General features: G+C 38.1%; 1 protein-coding gene and 1 long non-coding RNA gene across 3 annotated transcripts in view; one reads left to right on the top strand and one right to left on the bottom strand.

Moving 5' to 3' along the window:
- DOCK2 (dedicator of cytokinesis 2) overlaps positions 1–17,778 on the bottom strand; it is a 167,157-nt gene that overhangs the window by 14,305 nt on the left and 135,074 nt on the right. For both annotated transcript variants that reach the window (XM_062629202.1, XM_062629203.1), the window contains exons 35-44: positions 13,589–13,745; positions 12,282–12,322; positions 11,631–11,721; positions 10,415–10,534; positions 8,987–9,076; positions 7,527–7,631; positions 5,147–5,288; positions 3,499–3,580; positions 1,736–1,820; positions 182–268 (exon numbers count right to left, since the gene is read on the bottom strand). In XM_062629202.1, coding sequence (XP_062485186.1) covers positions 182–268; positions 1,736–1,820; positions 3,499–3,580; positions 5,147–5,288; positions 7,527–7,631; positions 8,987–9,076; positions 10,415–10,534; positions 11,631–11,721; positions 12,282–12,322; positions 13,589–13,745 — 1,000 coding nt within the window. The remainder of the gene's footprint in view (positions 1–181; positions 269–1,735; positions 1,821–3,498; positions 3,581–5,146; positions 5,289–7,526; positions 7,632–8,986; positions 9,077–10,414; positions 10,535–11,630; positions 11,722–12,281; positions 12,323–13,588; positions 13,746–17,778) is intronic.
- Positions 1–17,778, top strand: part of LOC134169018 (uncharacterized) — a 230,071-nt gene that overhangs the window by 97,023 nt on the left and 115,270 nt on the right. The window lies entirely within an intron of this gene.

Here is a 17,778-nt window from a genome sequence, read left to right as displayed (position 1 = left end):
CTATGAATCAGGTGCAAGATACATTGATCCTAGCAATAGAAAGATAAAAATGTAAGTAGTTACAGTTTTGTAGATATAAAAATAAGTAACTAAAATAGTCTTGTGTGATAAATTCACAATTTTGTACACAAGGATATGTATAGATACATGTTTTTTGGGTTCTCAGCATGTTAATACACACCTGTGACATGGCGACAACCTCAAACCATCGTAAAATCCCAGGAAGTTTGTATGCTGTAACAAACGATGTTCTCTCAATCCACATAGACTATTAAAAAAAACATAGCAGGGAGAAAATGGTATGTCAGGATTTAAACTTTAATCTTTCCTGCCTTCTGGAATGTCAGAGTCTAAGCATATAGATGGAAACTATATGCACATTTTTGCGTTAAAGGACGCTACAAAATGAATTGAGCACAGCAATCTGCACAAATCATTTGTCTGGTTTCAGATTACATCATCTGTAGCACAAAGCAGAGGAAAATCACTTTTGCATCTTTTGCTATCTATTCCTGTTTTTGTCATTACAGATTGAATGACCACAACTAAATGACCTACTCTCACCTCTACTCAGATTATTCTTCCTCCCTCCACATATTTCTGGAATTAAACCCAGTAATACCCCTGCAACAATTTGCCAGCATTCTTACCCTTTTCTGCTCCTTTCTTTTCTTCTCCAAACAAGACTAGCTATTGGTAGTTTAAAATGCCACTAGTTCATTTATGCTATTGCTCCTTATTTTACCAGTATCAGCTCATCTAACTTCAGCTATCTGAAGCAAGTATGAATATTATCTACTGTCATCAGCACTGAAAACATTAATGATGTAGGTTCTGTAAACCAATTCCAAAGTATATTCATAAATGGTTTCAAAACTCTGGTTTGCAAAGGAAGTTGATGTGCATCATGGGTCTTGGTAATACAGTGCAAAGCTGAGATGTCAAGGTAGAGTTTGCTTTTGAAGTATTGAATTTAACAATATTAAATTAAAAGGGTGAGAAGCTTCTCAAGTGAAACTGTTGACAGGACTAATCAACACACACAGAAGTGAAATGGTCCATTCTTTTAAATAAATAGCTTTTCCCACCACTATCCCAAGAGCACAGCTTTAACCTTAAGGACTGGATGACATGGTTCCATGACAAACTATACAGTATCAGGTATCTATATAATGAAAATATAAAAATTTACCACATTTTTATGCATGACACTAAAAAATAATGTATGCTATTGCAGATTTCCTAGAATAGTTAAACAACAAAGACCATTCTCAGTATTACACCATAGGGAATAGGAATAAAAATGACACAGGTAGTACTGCAGTCTGTCTGGATTTGGGAGGACTGATGAAGACAGTCAACACATACCTCTTCATTGACAAGCTGGCAGCTGACTCAAGTGCTGTCAGCTGCAAGAGGCAAAACATTTGAGATTCATTTACATGGCATCTTATTTCATAATGAAAATCTGTACCAGAAAATGTTACTGCTTAACACAAATGCGTTGAACACATTTCGCTACATAATGTTTATCTGCAACTGAAACAGGGATGTATCATTGAGTAAGTAAATAGAAGTAATGCTGAAATGGAAAAACCTTGTGTTTAGTTTTTTGAACCAGATCCTAAAGTTAGGGTGTCTGTAAGGAGTGATCTGAGGCTAAGAAAGGATCTAGATCAGAATTCAGTCACAGCGACCAGAACCTCATCCATCACTCTGTCATTCATCTACTTACAGCAAATTCATTTTCAGGGTCAACAGATCCTTTTCTGACTGGTCTTGAGTAGTGGAACAGGTGCACGTTGTTGGATTTGTAAAAACTGGAAGAATAAAAAACTATTGTAAAATACAGAATTCAGAAATTTATGGATCTTGGTATCTCAGTGAAATATTTCATTTTGAGGCAGTTGAGTTTTTAATTAAAAGTAAATTTACCGCTCAGAAAAAAGACACTTTACTGAAAACTCAGGAGACAATTATTTAGCTATAAATCAGGGTCAACACACAGTATTTTACAAGTATGAAGCTTCAGCTTGTGACTGGGTGTAGTTATGTTAAAACCTCCAGCAGAAGGTCTAGAAAAGATTTTTGCTTTCCTGTCTCTTGCTGTGGCATGCACACTGCTTGCCTGCCTCAGAATGACATAGAAAAGGAAAATATTTTGTTCAAAATAACTGGCTGAACAGAGTGGCTCTATTCACCTGAACTGAAATACATGTGTTTTTTCCTCCACAGCACATGCCACTTCAGTTTAATCATGCCTAGTAATTCTGCTCACAATGCTGAACTAGAGGTATTCAAGAAACTAAACATTTGAAGCCATTACTAAGAATTTTTTGTGACAGACAAGAAAATGTATATAAATACAGAAGGGGACATCAGTGTAAAGAATCTATTGCAAATTCACGTTATGGTCTATTCTGTTTAGCTAATGAATCATTCCTAATCCCTATAAGCACATATTTCCACTGACCTTGTAACCCCTCGGCTTCTAGCACTGGCTGATTCAAAAGCAGAGATTGCACAGTTCTGTCTCTCTGCAAAACCAACATCCCTCTCCTTTTGTTTTTTTTTCAATTTTTGTCCTTAAGAATTAATTATATTTTAAGTAAAAGCTAAATTTGCAGAGAAAATAAAATATTTTACAGTAAAAACAAGCCATGTTTTGGAAACCTACAGCAAGAAACAAATGAAGACACCCTAAACAGTTGAGCTAATCAAGCTTATGGTATGATATTTCATAGGAACATATGGTTTCTGATCCAACCTACTGAGGTTATCTGCATCAATAAAGAAAAGGAAGTACTGTACAGTTCCATCACTGTGTCACTACAGGCATGAGTCTCTCTCCATCTTATTATTTGTATATTGATGGATTTGGAGGCAAAAGTCTCACAAGCCTGAAGTCAGCCAATATTCCAGTACTTACTGTATGCAGTTTCAGCATCAGCAATTGGAATGAACTATCACTTTTCAGATGTATACTTAAGTAGGGGCACTTAAGTAGGAGCCTGTAGTAAGTTCAAGCAGTTCTACAAAGGTTAGCTAGTTTGGTCTCAAAATGATTTGGACAATTAATTTCCTTTTCTCCTTTACAAAATCTTGACCATAGTACAAATGGAAACCATTTTGCTCAATGTCTTTTGCACTTGGAAAACAAGTCATAACAAGATTCTGTTGTACAAGAGCCTTCAACTCAACCACTGTCGTGCTGCCAGCCACCTCTAAGACCTCTCTCTCCATCATTTACCTAAGGAGCTGTGTTGAAAACACACTAACTTGGACCCAAAGCATGGATTCCACCTCCCCACCCTGTCACCATATGCTAGTCCTTAAGTGGTAGATATTCTTTCATGACATCCCTAGGGAATACATAAGTCAGTTAACTAAGACAATAAAAGATCCATTGGCAAATGACTGAATCCACGGAGTAACGGTGGTCAGTTTAGGAGCATGGCCTGCCTTTCACTGTATTATCTACTACAGAAATTCACTTACTTTATGATTTGATCAGGTACTGCTTTATTTTTGAATCTGGGCTGCTCCTCGAGGACTGGTTGCACTGTAAAACACTGGATATCTGAAACCGTGCAAGTTAAGGGCATGTCATTGACTATTGGTTTGAAATAGTGCAGGCTGGGGGGGAAATGAAAAACAGAATTATAATAAAAAAAGACATTTCCTGATGAAATATTTACAAGGTTCAGGGTTTCATTTCTGCTGCTCGCTTTGCCAAAAAGGAAAAATCTGCCACTAGTAACCAGTGAATGTATATTAATATTCATTTTGAACTGCATATTTTTATTATTTACTGAGCTTGAGTATTTGTAGCCAAATTTATTGCACTGAATCATTCATTAAATTTTAAAGCCCTGCCAATTTACAAAAAAAAAACATCAACAACATCTGATGTTAAGGATTTCACTGTTTAGCTTTAAGCATATGTAAGGTCCTCGTGTCTAGAATTTCATCTTGGAAATCTGTAACTGAGCATCCCTCTTACTCCAGATTTTTTTCCACAAAAGTGTTATTTTTGAAGCTGAATACTGTACTTGTAAGTAAATATATCATGCTATGTATTTCAATTTATCTGAAACTCATGTCCTCTGGTTAGATTTTTCTGAAATGTGTAAGTAGTGCATATCTCCTGTTAGATTTGAGCAATTAAAAAAATACAATTAGTTAAGATACCAATCAGACTTATGTCTCAAGCTTAATGTAGGACTTTAGGAAAGCCTGTAATAAGGCCCAACCATGTGAACAGAAAGCAGGATTCTTTTCTCCTCCAGCAGGTTCTATTAGGCTGCACCTAAGAGAGCGTGTGAAATGTTCCATTACCTTGAGAATTAATAAAGGAAAATCAACATGTGACAAAAAAGAAATATCTGATACAATCAGGTGATTTCATATCTGCTCAGCCAGGAATGATTTAAATCAAAACATGAAGAAAAAGATAATGCATCCAAGCAACTGTTCGAGTACTTCTAAACAAGAATAATTTGGGGTATTTTAAAAGGTGGTTAATGATGTTTACGAGTTAATTTTTCCTAGGAAAATATCTGAGACTGACATAAGGCCTATTTCTGATGCCAGACATACAAGTGATAGCCAAGTGCAGTGTCAGTCAGAACAATGTTCAAGGAAGATGTTAATTTAGTATCTAGACGTAACAGCTAGGAATGTGAGGTAACTGACAAATCACTGCTTTAAACTTGGCCATTCAAGTGTTCATCACTAGTTTTGCCATCTGAAGAAAATAAAGGTAAACCATCTATGGACTTGAATGAGTATTCTTCACTGAAAGGGTTGTCAAGCACTGGAACAGGCTGCCCAGGGCAGCGGTCAAGTCGCCATCTCTGGAGGTATTAGAAATGTGTGTAAGTGGCACTTAGGGACATGGCTTACTGGTGGACTAGGTTTATGGCTGGACTCAATTTTAAGGTCTTTTCAAACCGACATGATTCCGTGATGACTGAAAGAGACAGAGCGCTTAGAACTGTGAGAAAACCAGGAGCAAACACTTTAGGAACAACCATAAAATACCTGAAGGACATCAAAGTGCAAACTGAGCTGCCACATTGCTTCCTTTTTAGGAAATTCTTGTTCCACATGGATAAACACTCATCTCCCACGTGTTAAAGGATACATTGACCAGGAGAGCTTTTCACCTCCTCTCCAGGAGGTGAGGTGGTGTTCATCTTCTCAGCACTGGGAAACTGACTCATCAGCTGTGCCTGGAAATCCTCTCTCCTCTCATATTCCTTCCCACGGTAGATGAATACTTTGTTCTGCAAGGAATACATTTCTTGGGCTATATGAAACTGAGGCAGAAGCTAGAGATACATGTTTGTCAGTACAAAGGCACAACAGCATCTCCAAATTTTGGAGTGTTACTGCTTTCTGAATGTTCATTAACTATGAAGCGGGACACAACTTTGACTGTGTGCTAGAAGGCAGCACTGACTGTCCAGAGTTCCTACTGGATGCTGTTAGACAGAATGAAGACAAAGTGGCATCAGCACTAAGGATGCTCCTGTAGAGCAGAATAAAATCAGAATGGGAGGTAAGGAAAGTCCTGCAACTCTTTTTCTTCTTGTCTGTCAAGCAAAAGCGTCTTTCAAAAACATTCTGGATCCAGGTTTCACAGCTCTCTAATACTAATGTATAAGTTTCCTTTGCCTGATCCTGCTCCTTCCTCCTTGATATTATGACATGTCCTCATTTACAATACTGTAACTTCATTTGTGGTTCGGTTTGCTTTGTTAAACGGGGTACATCTATAATACCAGAAACAAAAGGTGAATGCTTAATTTGGTGTAATATTAGCATATTTTTTCCCCTGTTTTCAAGGCAACTTTGGCCTTTAAAACTGGCAAAGAGAAGTCTTTCACCGCTTTTCAAGAGTAACGAAAGCTACAATATTCATTGTAGTATGTAAGAAAAGATTCTTTTGCTACAAGAAAACATCAAATATTCAGGTTGGTTTTATGCTCTGAAGACATGCACTACTGTGGTTAAAAGAAAGCAATGCTCTTTTAAGACCAGTAAAACGTAAAAGTATAAAGTAAAAACCATTTGTGCATGACTTTTTAAGTTTGGCAGATTTCCTGATTAAAAACAGACCCTTTGGATTCTTGTTTTTCACATAGTAGTCAAAAGTGGAGAAAAGCAAAGAAAACTGGGAGTAGATTCAGTGTATAGAGGTCTGTTTAATGAAAACAGCTCAAACTTACCATAATTGTCCTAAGATATCAACTAGCTGTTACCATTCAGGAAAAAACTTTCATTCAGGAGTCATAGCAGACAGTTGGTATGAACATGTCAGCTCAATGCCCATCAGATATCAAAAAAGCAATGTGAACTTGGGTCATTACAAGGAAAACAGGGAAAGAAAAGAAGAATCGATATCATCACACTGAACTAACTTATAGTATATCTGCATTTCAAATAGCATGTACACTTCCTGTCCTGCCATCTCATGAACTAGGACATGGACAGCAAGGGTACCAGGATGTTAAACATACGGAGTGGTTGCATTAGACAAACCAAAACTATAAGGAACAATATAGCATGAATGGGATGAGGAAAGGAATTAAAGGAAAACTGTTCAGTCTCCCTGTAAGAACTAGTGTAGAGAAATTATCATACAAGAACAAAAAGGCAACAGCAAATTTCCAGCACACATATTGTGAGTCCACTGTTCTGGAGGGCATTAGTTCAGAAAGCAACTGGACAAATTCACTGTCGAACAATCCATGAAGTGCTAGAAAACAAAACTGTCACCTCCAGCCCAGGAAGCTGTTTATCAGGTACACAGGGAATATTTACCGGGTCAGTATCACTGCACATCTGCTCTACATTATATTCCTCTTCCCTATCCTACTTAACTACTATTTCCCACTGTTAAAGGCACAATATTTGTTGATAGAGTGCATTGGTCTTAGAAATATGCTGTTTCTACATTGGCAATGTATTTCAGTTGTAGCTGAGAGGCAACATAAAAGTGAAACTCTTGTCAGTTCATGTAAGGCCCACTTAAAATCCCTCCCTCATGTGAAACAGAATTTGGGGTTTAATTTGGACACAAGTTTGTTAATAGCATTCTACTAGTTACCAATAACCTGTGTGGGGACTCATCCAAGAAACACAGAATCATAGAATAGTTAGGGTTGGAAAGGGCCTTAAGATCATCCAGTTCTAAGACTCATAAACCATAAAGAGCTACCCTCACTGAATTACATCATATTGCTGCTTTTGGCTGTCGCGTACCACCTTCACTACTGAAGTATCCTCCAGTTCCTACAATCAAACTAAGAGAAATAGTCAACTTTAAAAACGCATCTGAAAACTTTTCATGCACAGCCGTACAAGTGACAATTCAGATTCTCTACAGTTCTGCACCCAAGCAAAACTAAATCCATGCCAAATATCCCCAGAGACTCATTAGGAGAGCACTCTCACATTTTTAGAAGCATAGGAAAATAAATGAAAAATAAAAAAAAAAGGAAGAGTTTAAACAGGTTTACCCTTAGAAATGTGGGGAATCCTTGGCCATAATACCCAACAGCAAAATAGTCCGGTTTAGGCCTCAGAATTTTCATGATGTTTTCATAGAACTTTGCCTGTTGAATCTGAAAGCAAAAGCAACTTCAGTTCCTTCTGTTTGGTTTTTTTTTTTTTTGCTGTTAACCTGCACAGCAATACTAGGCTCTGTGCTACAGCTCTCAGTGAATATGTGAGAGCTACCAACCAGTCAGTGAGCTACAGCACTAACCAGTCTGCATGCGCTGGCACATGTACTGCTGCAGTACGTTAAACACTGTTTACATTTCTATGCAAATATAATACTTAGCTAAATGTTTATGGCTTCAAGTTGAATTCTGTGGTCTCAGAATCAGCCTTAACTTTCATTTCTTCAGGAATAGAAAAACAAACAACCATGCCACAGTTTACACTTTAAACACTTCACTGATAGCATTACTGAAATAACCCACTTGGAAAAACTCCCTGCCTCAAATGGTTTCAGAGCTATGGATCAACTCACACTTTTGCCCTAGCATCATGCTAAGGACACACACTATGTAAAGGGCTTGGAAGAATGTCTTCCTTAAAATACCAAGTGTCATTTAGGGTTTACTATTTGTATTTCCTGTGTTATAGCTAGGAGACACCCAGCACTGCAACTGAAATGGAACTGGCAAAAATACTGTCTTTATCTTGTCTTGAGCCTTTAGTTTGTGCTAAAAGTAGAATTTATTGGGAGGAAAAGAAACTCTTTCTGCACTCAACACTGTTCATGAACATCCTGTTTTGATTCCTGTGCTTTCTTTGTAGAGGGGATAGCTATTGAATGAGCCCTAAACATTTGTTACAGATCATGTGAGTGTGGAATCTTTGGGGTAAAAAGAGAAGGTATGTGGGGAGAGAGAGGATCTCTTTATATTAATTCAATTTTAATGAAAACAAATTACTGATCATTTCATCTTCCTTCTAGCCTTTGGACCTAGTTCTAATTCCTTGTAATGTGTTACTTCCCCAGTCCCTGATTAGAACAGAGTTCCTCAGGTTTGTCAAGATTCCAGTTCCTAAAATTTAAAGAAAATTTTCAATGAAAAAAAAATGCATCCAGGTGCTTTTTCTACCCTAAAATGTACCTAAAGTGTACCCTAACGTGTACCCTAAAGGGCCTCAAAAACTGTTACATTTATTTTATGCATGTCTTTAAATTAGGCTGAGAACATGTTGATTCATCTATAGAAGTTTCAAAATACCTTACTAGGCAGATGTCCATGCAACATGAACAAAGTTCTTTAGGAATCTCTGAATATCTAGTGGTGGCTGGTTACAATAAAACATAGCAACTCTTCGACAAATGAATTAAAAACCCAACTCAGACAACAAGCTCATAAGCAGCTCTATCATTTGACAGCTCAAAAGCACTCATTTCTGTGACTGAAATAATTTTAAGACCTCTAAATAAACTTACCAGGTTTTGACTTAGAAGTTCATAGTCAAAAACTTCCTTTTCATATTGATCTGCAAGTTCTTTGCATAAAGCTATGGCTTCCTCCCACATCTGCAATACAACCACGTATTCATAAAGGCATTCCAGTACCAACAAGTTTCTAATGCATCACTGTTTAACTACAGCTTTATTGGTTATGCTGTCTTTAAATTGAAGTCATTTATTACCTGCACGTTTAGAATGAAGACTCGAGGCAATCATAAATTTTAGGAAAGCAGATTAATGTAAAAAATGAGAGTGTTATATGGTTCATTATGGGAAGGAACAAGTAAACCCACTTCATTTTTACAATGAGATAGCAAAAGAATCACCTGACCTTTCAGATACATTAAGAAAGAAGAGAAAAGCACTAAGGTGCATAACATGCAGAATATACCCTAAGCACAGCAGCAGTGTATAAAGGGACTGCCACCTGCCTCTCCTTAAACCCAGCACACTTCACAGGAAATTCAGAAGGACACATAATCATCAGTAGACTTGCATAAGAGCCCCCCATATCAGCTAAAAACTTATGTGACTTCAATTGCCACTTGCCTGGAGTAGCAGCTTGTTTCCTTCTACACAGCTTAATACCAGCTCTGAAAATTACTGTGAGGAATTACCAAGCTGCTTTGGAAAGCCTGGGACAGTTTATACTCTTCTGCTATAGGTGCTTAATGTATGCAGCACAAAAGTGGTCTTAAAGCAGATAGAAATGCCCTCTTTTGAGGGTATATCCACAAATTCTGTCAGTCTTCTCACGTATTCAGGATAGAGGAGACAAAAGGGGGTTTCTGGTGGTCCTAGGTCCTCCTAGGCTGGATAGTTCTGAACCTTATCCAGCAGTGCAGAATTTTTCCTTGCTTTCTAGCCCGTTGCTTGATTTTCAGAAATCTCAGCTCTACTGTCATTGCACTGACAGGCAATCGTATTAACAGGGGTTTTTAAGAAAGCTGAACTAACCCCAGGTGCTGAACATCAAACTGCAACATATTCAGTTTGGGATGCAGTTCTCTGGCTTCACAGAAGTAAGTATGTCCATTTTGAACTGTCTGGAATCAGGAAAAAATGATGGAATGGGTCAGCAGTGAGGTCTGTGTAGTCCGTGGGCTTTTGTGTAGTAAAGGGAAGTACAGCCAAGAGCTGTTACTATTTTATTGCTGCCTTACAGAGATGCTCATGACTAGCGTAAACATCAGTCCTCTTTCTTGGTAAGTATGGTTACTGAAAAAATTATGTCCATATAAAGATACGCACTGTGAATAACCTTTCAGAATGCAACTTGTAATTGACCCACATTTCAAAGAGGTTTTCCTACACAAATGTTTTATACAGAGGATATTCATTAAATATAACTATACAAAGTAACACAGTAAAAAGAAATTTGGCAGAAGAACTCTTCAGACCTACCTTTCCTTTGTCAAAGTATTCAATGATCTTCTCATACAAATTCTCTTTCAACTGGCGATAGGTCTGTGAACACTGGAACTCTGTTGACATAACTTGGGGTGCACACTGCTCATCTGACCACTGAGAATAAAGCCACATTAAAACCCACAACTTCTTGGAGTTCAGCTCTTCACAGACACATCTCCCGTACCCCAAGATCTGGTCCCCTGGGATTTTCTGAGTGGTTTTTTCCCCCCAGTCTTTTTTACATGACCACGAAGAGGCACTGCAAATGTTTCCATCATCTCCTCAAATGCATGCTCTGCTTCATCTGATAGCCAGGACTAGACAAAATACTTTAAAAACTTCTGTTCCTTCCTGCTCCTCACACAGAAATTTAAGATAAAAAGTCTGTGTGAGAAAAAATGGTTTATTTCAGTGGTGTCATCCGGACTGATCTGGGGGTTATGTGGTGGTTTTGTATTAAAATATTTGCATGTAATGTTATCTTTGTCTATACCAATAAATAAAATCTGCTTCATATTTTTGTATGATCAGAAAAGTCAAAATGAAGTTTAAGCAAAACAGCACTTTGAAAAGCAATATTTATGTGGCTCTGCACTTAAAGAAATTCCATAATTTCTTTTGAAATGAGTTTTTCCATTAAAAAATCAGATTTTGCTGAAGAACATTTAAGTGTTGAATTTTCCCTTGAAATGGAAGTGCATCTTACTGACCATTTCTATTTATAACGTCAGATTCAGTGACAACAACCATTACTCGTAGCGAAAAATCATTACCAGCTGCAAGAGAAATCAAACATAATTTGACAGAGTGATCTGTATGATTTGAAATGAAAAGTCAGACATCCCCTGTGAAAGCTGCGAGAAACTGCAATTAATTTTCATCCCCGTAGTATTTGGGATAGTGAGAAATTTGCAAAATGAAACCCATGTCAAAGTTAAGTGGCTTCAGAATTTGTACACAAAGTTATCTCCATGAAGAAAACTACTTTTACTACAATATTTAGTTTAGCTTTTAATCACCTATGGAAAATAGCACTATTTCAACAATGAATGTTCATTTTGTGTTACCTACTGCAGTATTTTTAACTAGAAACTTGAATACTCCTATGGAAAGTTTCATATACACAGTAAATCAGAGATTAAGACAATCACTTTTTAGTTTATAAGTTTGGAAATTGAAAGATCTTATTTATATATTGAGAAAACCTAACCTTCAAGAGCCAGGTGTGGAGCAGAAGGGTATATGCTGCTTCTGTGTAATTCTCACAGTCTAGATGAAGATCTCGCAGTTTATACAAATATCTATTAGAGAAGAGAACAAGAATGACACTAGATATTGACATGATTGGAATAGGAAGTGTCACAAAAGTTGTACATAACACCTGTAATGGGAGCTTCAAGATAGATGCCATGCAGTCACCACTCAGAGAATCTTTAAAGACACTCTGAGTGGGTTAAAGTGCTGTGCATTTGTTCAGACTTTTCTGTGCTCTCTGTGTGTGCTGAAACATTGCACAAAAGGAGGAGAAGGAATCAAACTTCTGTGAACTGCTGTCAGCTCCACCTCAAAGAGGAACTACTAGACTCAAGGTCTAAATCAGACCTCTTGAGTCCATTATTTCTTTACTAAAGACAGATGCCTTCCTCTGCAGCACTTTTGGATTGCATGTAAACATTTTCCATGTAAACAGTGCTCGCACAACAGATAAAGACAAAGGAGAAAACCAACCCAGAAAGACAAAGCAAGTCCCTGTAAAACCTGGAAGGTGGCATGGGGAGAAGTGTAGTTTCTATGTTGCCAGTGTTCACAAGAGAATACCATTGCTCTCTCCAAAACAGATCCAACAGAACAACTGCCATACCTGATATACATCTCTTCACGGTTAATGTTCTTGTAGAAATTCTAGGGACACAAACATTTAGAAGTTATCTCCTAATTTCTTTTATTAAAACAAGATAAAAATACATGTGCTAAAGCTTCACTTTTCTTGGTAGTTGGACAGAGCAATAAATACATTACCTACAGACTGTCTTATGTTTAAACCTGGCACTACTACAATTAAGATTTTAATTAGTTATTATTATACATACATATGTATAATATGTATTATATAATACATATGTATATATGTATATGAATGTATAATATTACATATAGGTTATATATTATATAACATGTATATATAATACATGCATATGCATAATAATAACTAATTAGAAGTATACACGTGTACTTCTCCTAGTTCACTAATGAAATCATTAGCGAAAGTTTTCCTGTTGAAGAGGAGAATATGGCTATCCAAGTGTATTAACAGAACAAACTGCATGCTTTGGCTACACATGGTGGCCACAAAAAAAGCTGGTATTTATTGAAGCTGATAGGCCACGCTGTTGGTATGGAACACTGCTGTGTAATACCTCTAGACGGCTGATTCCAGGAGTCAACCCATTTTTGCAACAACTGCGCTTTTGTGGGTGCACGAGTTGCTAAGGCTATGCACAATGTCTGACAAGAGCTGCCTCCTCAAGAGCTGCAGAAATCAATACTGCATGGCACAGCAATTATTGATGAACGGAAGAGTATATGAGCACAATACATACTAACCATGTTCTCCCTCCAACCTTTACAGCTGATGAAGGTTCCTCTGCAGCTTAGAGGAATTCTCTGGTAGAGGAATCTCTGTATGTGATAGCCTCAACACAGAATAGGAATAGAAAAAAGACAGGGTGGCCTACAGAGCAGAGACTCAAATCTTCTCGGCACCTCAGTGCAAGTGCATCTGCATCTGCAGATTTCTTCCCAGAAATTAAAACTGTAATTGCTGAATTGCTAAAGCAGCAAGCAGGTTAGCTTCTGATGCAAAACTTGACTTTGGAATAGCCCACTATTACATTAAGCCTATCAAAAGGTATACAAGCAATAGATTTCCTCATTTATCCACACAATCAAAGTGTATAAAATACACAAGCAAAACCAAAGAACTGAAGGACATTGCTTTCAGGTTTGTGCATATATCCACACAAACAGATATAAAAGTTTATATCAGAGTTTAAATCACTACTGAGCATTGTCAGCCACTCTTGCTCCCAGGAAGATTTACCTTTACCATTACAAACTGCATTCTAAAGCTCTTCTCTGTCCTCACACAGGAATGACAAGAGAACATACCAGTAAGTTCACGGTGCAGCTCATGCGGTTATCCTTGTTCTCATCATTCATCACAGTCCGGTAATCCAGCAGCTTCTCCAAGAGGCCTTTAACTAGGCAAACAAACCTTCCCACCAGGTGGCAAATGCCGGGATGCTGACCTGCACATTCTGTAAGGCTGTAAACACAGACCATGGGTTTATAGTACTGTGAGAATTAGTGGTCCAGCAGCTGAAAAACTCTTTGGACATGAAGGCCAATACCAAATTAGGGCTAAAGCAACTGCAGAATGCACTAGAAGTTCCCTTTGTGCCTTGGTAATTTAGAAATCCAGAAGACAGGTGGGATATAAATAAATAAATAAATAAAGGTATGAGCCATTTACTTCTGGCTGAAGATAACTTCAAATTCAAGGGTATACCCACAATTTCAGAACAGAGCAACCTGGATCTGTGGTATAACCAACTCAGGACTTGGAATGGCACATCACTGTGCTAAAAACTACATCTTCCTCTCTGCTGTTATTGTGCAAAGAAAAATGCAACAGTTAGTACCTTCTCTTTGAACTTTCTGCTCACACTTCACTGTACAAACTAACATAAGTAACAATTTCAGGTCAAAAAAGATATTTACGAACCAGAGCAATTTGCCTGTGAGAAATAAGCAAACCCAAACATAAAGCTTCCTGCAGACTGAAAAGAAGCAGTTAGAACTAAGTGATAAAAATATAGGAAAGTGAGTTTTATACATCATATTCCAACTTACATTAATAATATTAGCAGATGCTGTTTCTATGAAGTGCTGAAGTGATTAAGAAGTAGATACTACACATTACTGTCACAGCTTTGTTTTTAAGCTTAACTGTTTAAACATTATGAAATGATCATCAGAATCTCATTAGGGATTATTTTCTTTCTCTTAAGAGCTTATTTCCTCTACTTAGCACTCTTGTTTTCCACTGGAATTCTCTCTGAGAAACTGCATTATTGTATATATATACACATATATGGGGGGTTTGTGGGTAGTTTTGCTTTGGGTTTTTTTTTCACGTATATATTTCTAGATGCGTGCATTGGGTCTGCATGAGATGGAGTTAATGTTCCTCACAGTGCTGTGTTGCGTGCTGGGAGCTAGAAAGGTTGATAACACGCTACAGCTGAGCAGTGTTCCCCAGCATCAAGGCTGTCTTTCCAACATCCCCCTCACCAGTAGGCTGGGGGTGGGCACAGCCTGGAGAGCTGAGCCCAGTGACCAAAGGAACTGCAAACAGAACAGAAGAGGGGAATGTCTGTCTCATGAGGGAAGACTTAAAACGTTGTCTTGCTCAGCTTTATACAGTAATCCCAAGAAAAAGAAGCTGTAAAACTTCAGAAGATTTTTTTCTTTTCCCCCAGGAGGGAGCAAGAAACCTTTGAATTTTTAAACAGAGCTTGAAAAAAAAACAGAATTTTTAAAAGACAAAATATTTTCATTAAAGCTCAAGACAACAACTGCATAACATGGGCCACTGCAATGATGGGGAACTGGAAAGCTTCCAAATGCTATTTTCTGTTGTGCCTATATTAGTAACTAAGCTATGCCAGAATTCATTTTCTGAGCTGGAGGCCAAGTGGCATAACACAATTCATATTCACATAGCTCAATTCTCCTCCACTTCCCAAAACAGGGCAGCCTTGTCTATTCTGCCTGTAGGGAGCAGCCTCTTATGTGTTCCACATTATCCCAACTCCTCCTTGGTGGTGTCCAGGACAGCATTCATCTGCACAGGTCACCACCCTACCATGGCACATGCCAACACTCAGGGCTATGGGCAAATGCCGAGCACCATTTACACATCTCCTGACCCTATGCAGTTTGTGGGGCATGATTAAATGCCTGGCAACCAGCCAGTGTGGGTACATGTTGGCTGCTCAAGTCAGCAGCAACTCACAGGAGTCACTGACTATGGCTACAATCTGCATTCAGGTGGGAACAGGAACTGTGCAGGACATGAGCTGATGAAAATATGACTAAATGAATAAATCTGGAGCCCAGTTTAACTGGGTTTCTATCCAGTTGGAACAGGGAGTTGGGGACAGAGGTTTGAAATCCCTGCTGTGAAAGGTGAGGAGGTAGGAAGGTTTAAACCTAACCAACCATACAACCAACAGAGAGGAGAGAACCGGGTCCTACCACAGAGAGGTCATCAGCCTCTGCTTCAGTTGTTGCTCTGCAGGCATCATTAAACGAGTTCAAGGGTGGAACAAAACAAATATTATCTGAAGATAATATGAAGTGACATCTTTAGATGTGTGGAGACATTGAACTTAAAGTCTTGTAGAATGTGGGACCGTATCAAGGGGAAAAAATAGGTATATTAAAGAAAAAAGGGTGCTTTGGAAAGGCAAATGCTCTGAACTGTATTTGATGAGATTATTTAACTGCACGACTCAAAGATGGGGTTTAACTGCACAGGTTACACCAGTTCTCTAAAAAATACTTGCATGCAAGAGTAAACTGCAAACAAGACAAGCAAAGAGTTACACAGCTCAGAAACAGTGAACTGCAAAGAGCCTCCTGCACTACATCTGAAGGAGGCTCTTCTCTCTGCATTGCTAAACTCACAGTTTGACTACCTTCTCCAGCAATGAAATATTTTGAATTAGACATTGTCGGAATGTTCAGAGAACATTCCATATGGTAAACTGAAGTACTGGGGCTGTTTACCATAAAGAGAAGGCTGAAGGAAACTGAACAGCAGCTTTCAAATTTGTTTAAAGCTGCTACAAAGACAAATTGAAAAAAATGATTCTTTGTGTCCCCTGTGGGTAGAACAAGAAATAACTGGCTTAAACTGAGGCAAGGAAGATTTGGTACGGATAGCTGGAAAAAAGCTTACTAACAGCAAGGGAAGTTTAGCAGTGCAGTCAATGTCCCTGTGTCAGCTGAATCTGCACATTCAGAGATGAGTGACTGTAGTGACAGCTCAGGCAGGCATCACAGTTTAGGCTTTGCAGTGGTGTAAGTAAGACATGACGCACTCACAGACCTGGTTTTGGTCTCACCACTAGCTGCTCTGAACACCTGCATCACCTCTTAGCTATCATAACACTTGAAGCCAAGCCACATTCAAAATGGAAACGTTAGTTCATTGCTCCCAGTTCACATAGTCACTGAACGTCAGGAAATGAGAGAAACATCTTTAAAACTTACCCCACCCTTGCCAGTGTTTCAGTTTCAAAGAACAATTTCATATTGCTTAAAAGTGTCAGTACTTCTACCTTTTTCAGATCTGTCTCTACATTTTATCTGCCTCCTTATAGGCCAGAAATGAAACTAAAGTAGCAAACATTTAAATTATGTTTGATTCAAATGATGCTTCTTTTAAAAGTTACTATTTAATCAGAACATAATTACATGTTATTTGCAGAAGATATTATTTACACATTATACTTTGATCGTAGAGTTCAGTATTTTTTACAAAATTATCTTTTCTCTGAAAGTAGATTTTTTTTCCACTGCTAAATACACAAGGATTTGATGCTTCACCTGGTGAGGAATGTGACTTTGCCAGGCTTGCTACCCCTTACACAGAAGTACAATACATACAAGGTAACAGACTTGGAGAAAGTAAAAAACATACGTGCTACATGTCACAAGGCCTGTATTGATTTTGTCAGGTAGCTGTACTCAATAACTATTAGGTTATCAGCGCTACAGAAGGCACAGGAGGAGCAATGTGCTTCCTCACTGTTACAGTCCAAGGCCCAGAGCTAGGGACACAGTCTCAGAGGCAGGCATGAGGATTCCGACACTACCCAGTACATCCCACACACAGCCTGCCACAGGCACAGCGAGCACCTCTGAGAATAAACCTGAATGTGGGCAGCCAAGAGGAGGAGATGTTCTATCAGGCTCTGGGACTGTTAGAAACAGAGAAATAGAAATGTTATGAGTAAACTGCCACATTTTGCAATATTCTCATTCCAGTTGCCTTATGTAAATTCAGAGAATAACCCCTTGGAGTCCAAGCTACACATTGAGAAAAGCAAGGAAGACATTCTAAAATAACTTCTTACTACTGTGAAATAAAACCATGAAAGGTTATAAAGAAAAATAAACGGGAAAGACTAAAAAAGTGAATATTTGATTTTTTTCTTTGAAAGTTGGATAGAGAAATGCAGGTTAGATATAATTTCTTCATAATTTAACTGGAACACAGAATACTGAAA

Source organism: Pezoporus occidentalis, unplaced genomic scaffold (genome assembly GCF_034315485.1).
Source record: "Pezoporus occidentalis ecotype Australia unplaced genomic scaffold, CSIRO_AGI_Poc_V1 ctg33, whole genome shotgun sequence".
NCBI lineage: Eukaryota > Metazoa > Chordata > Aves > Psittaciformes > Psittacidae > Pezoporus > Pezoporus occidentalis.
This window is presented reverse-complemented; position numbering and strand designations above follow the sequence as displayed.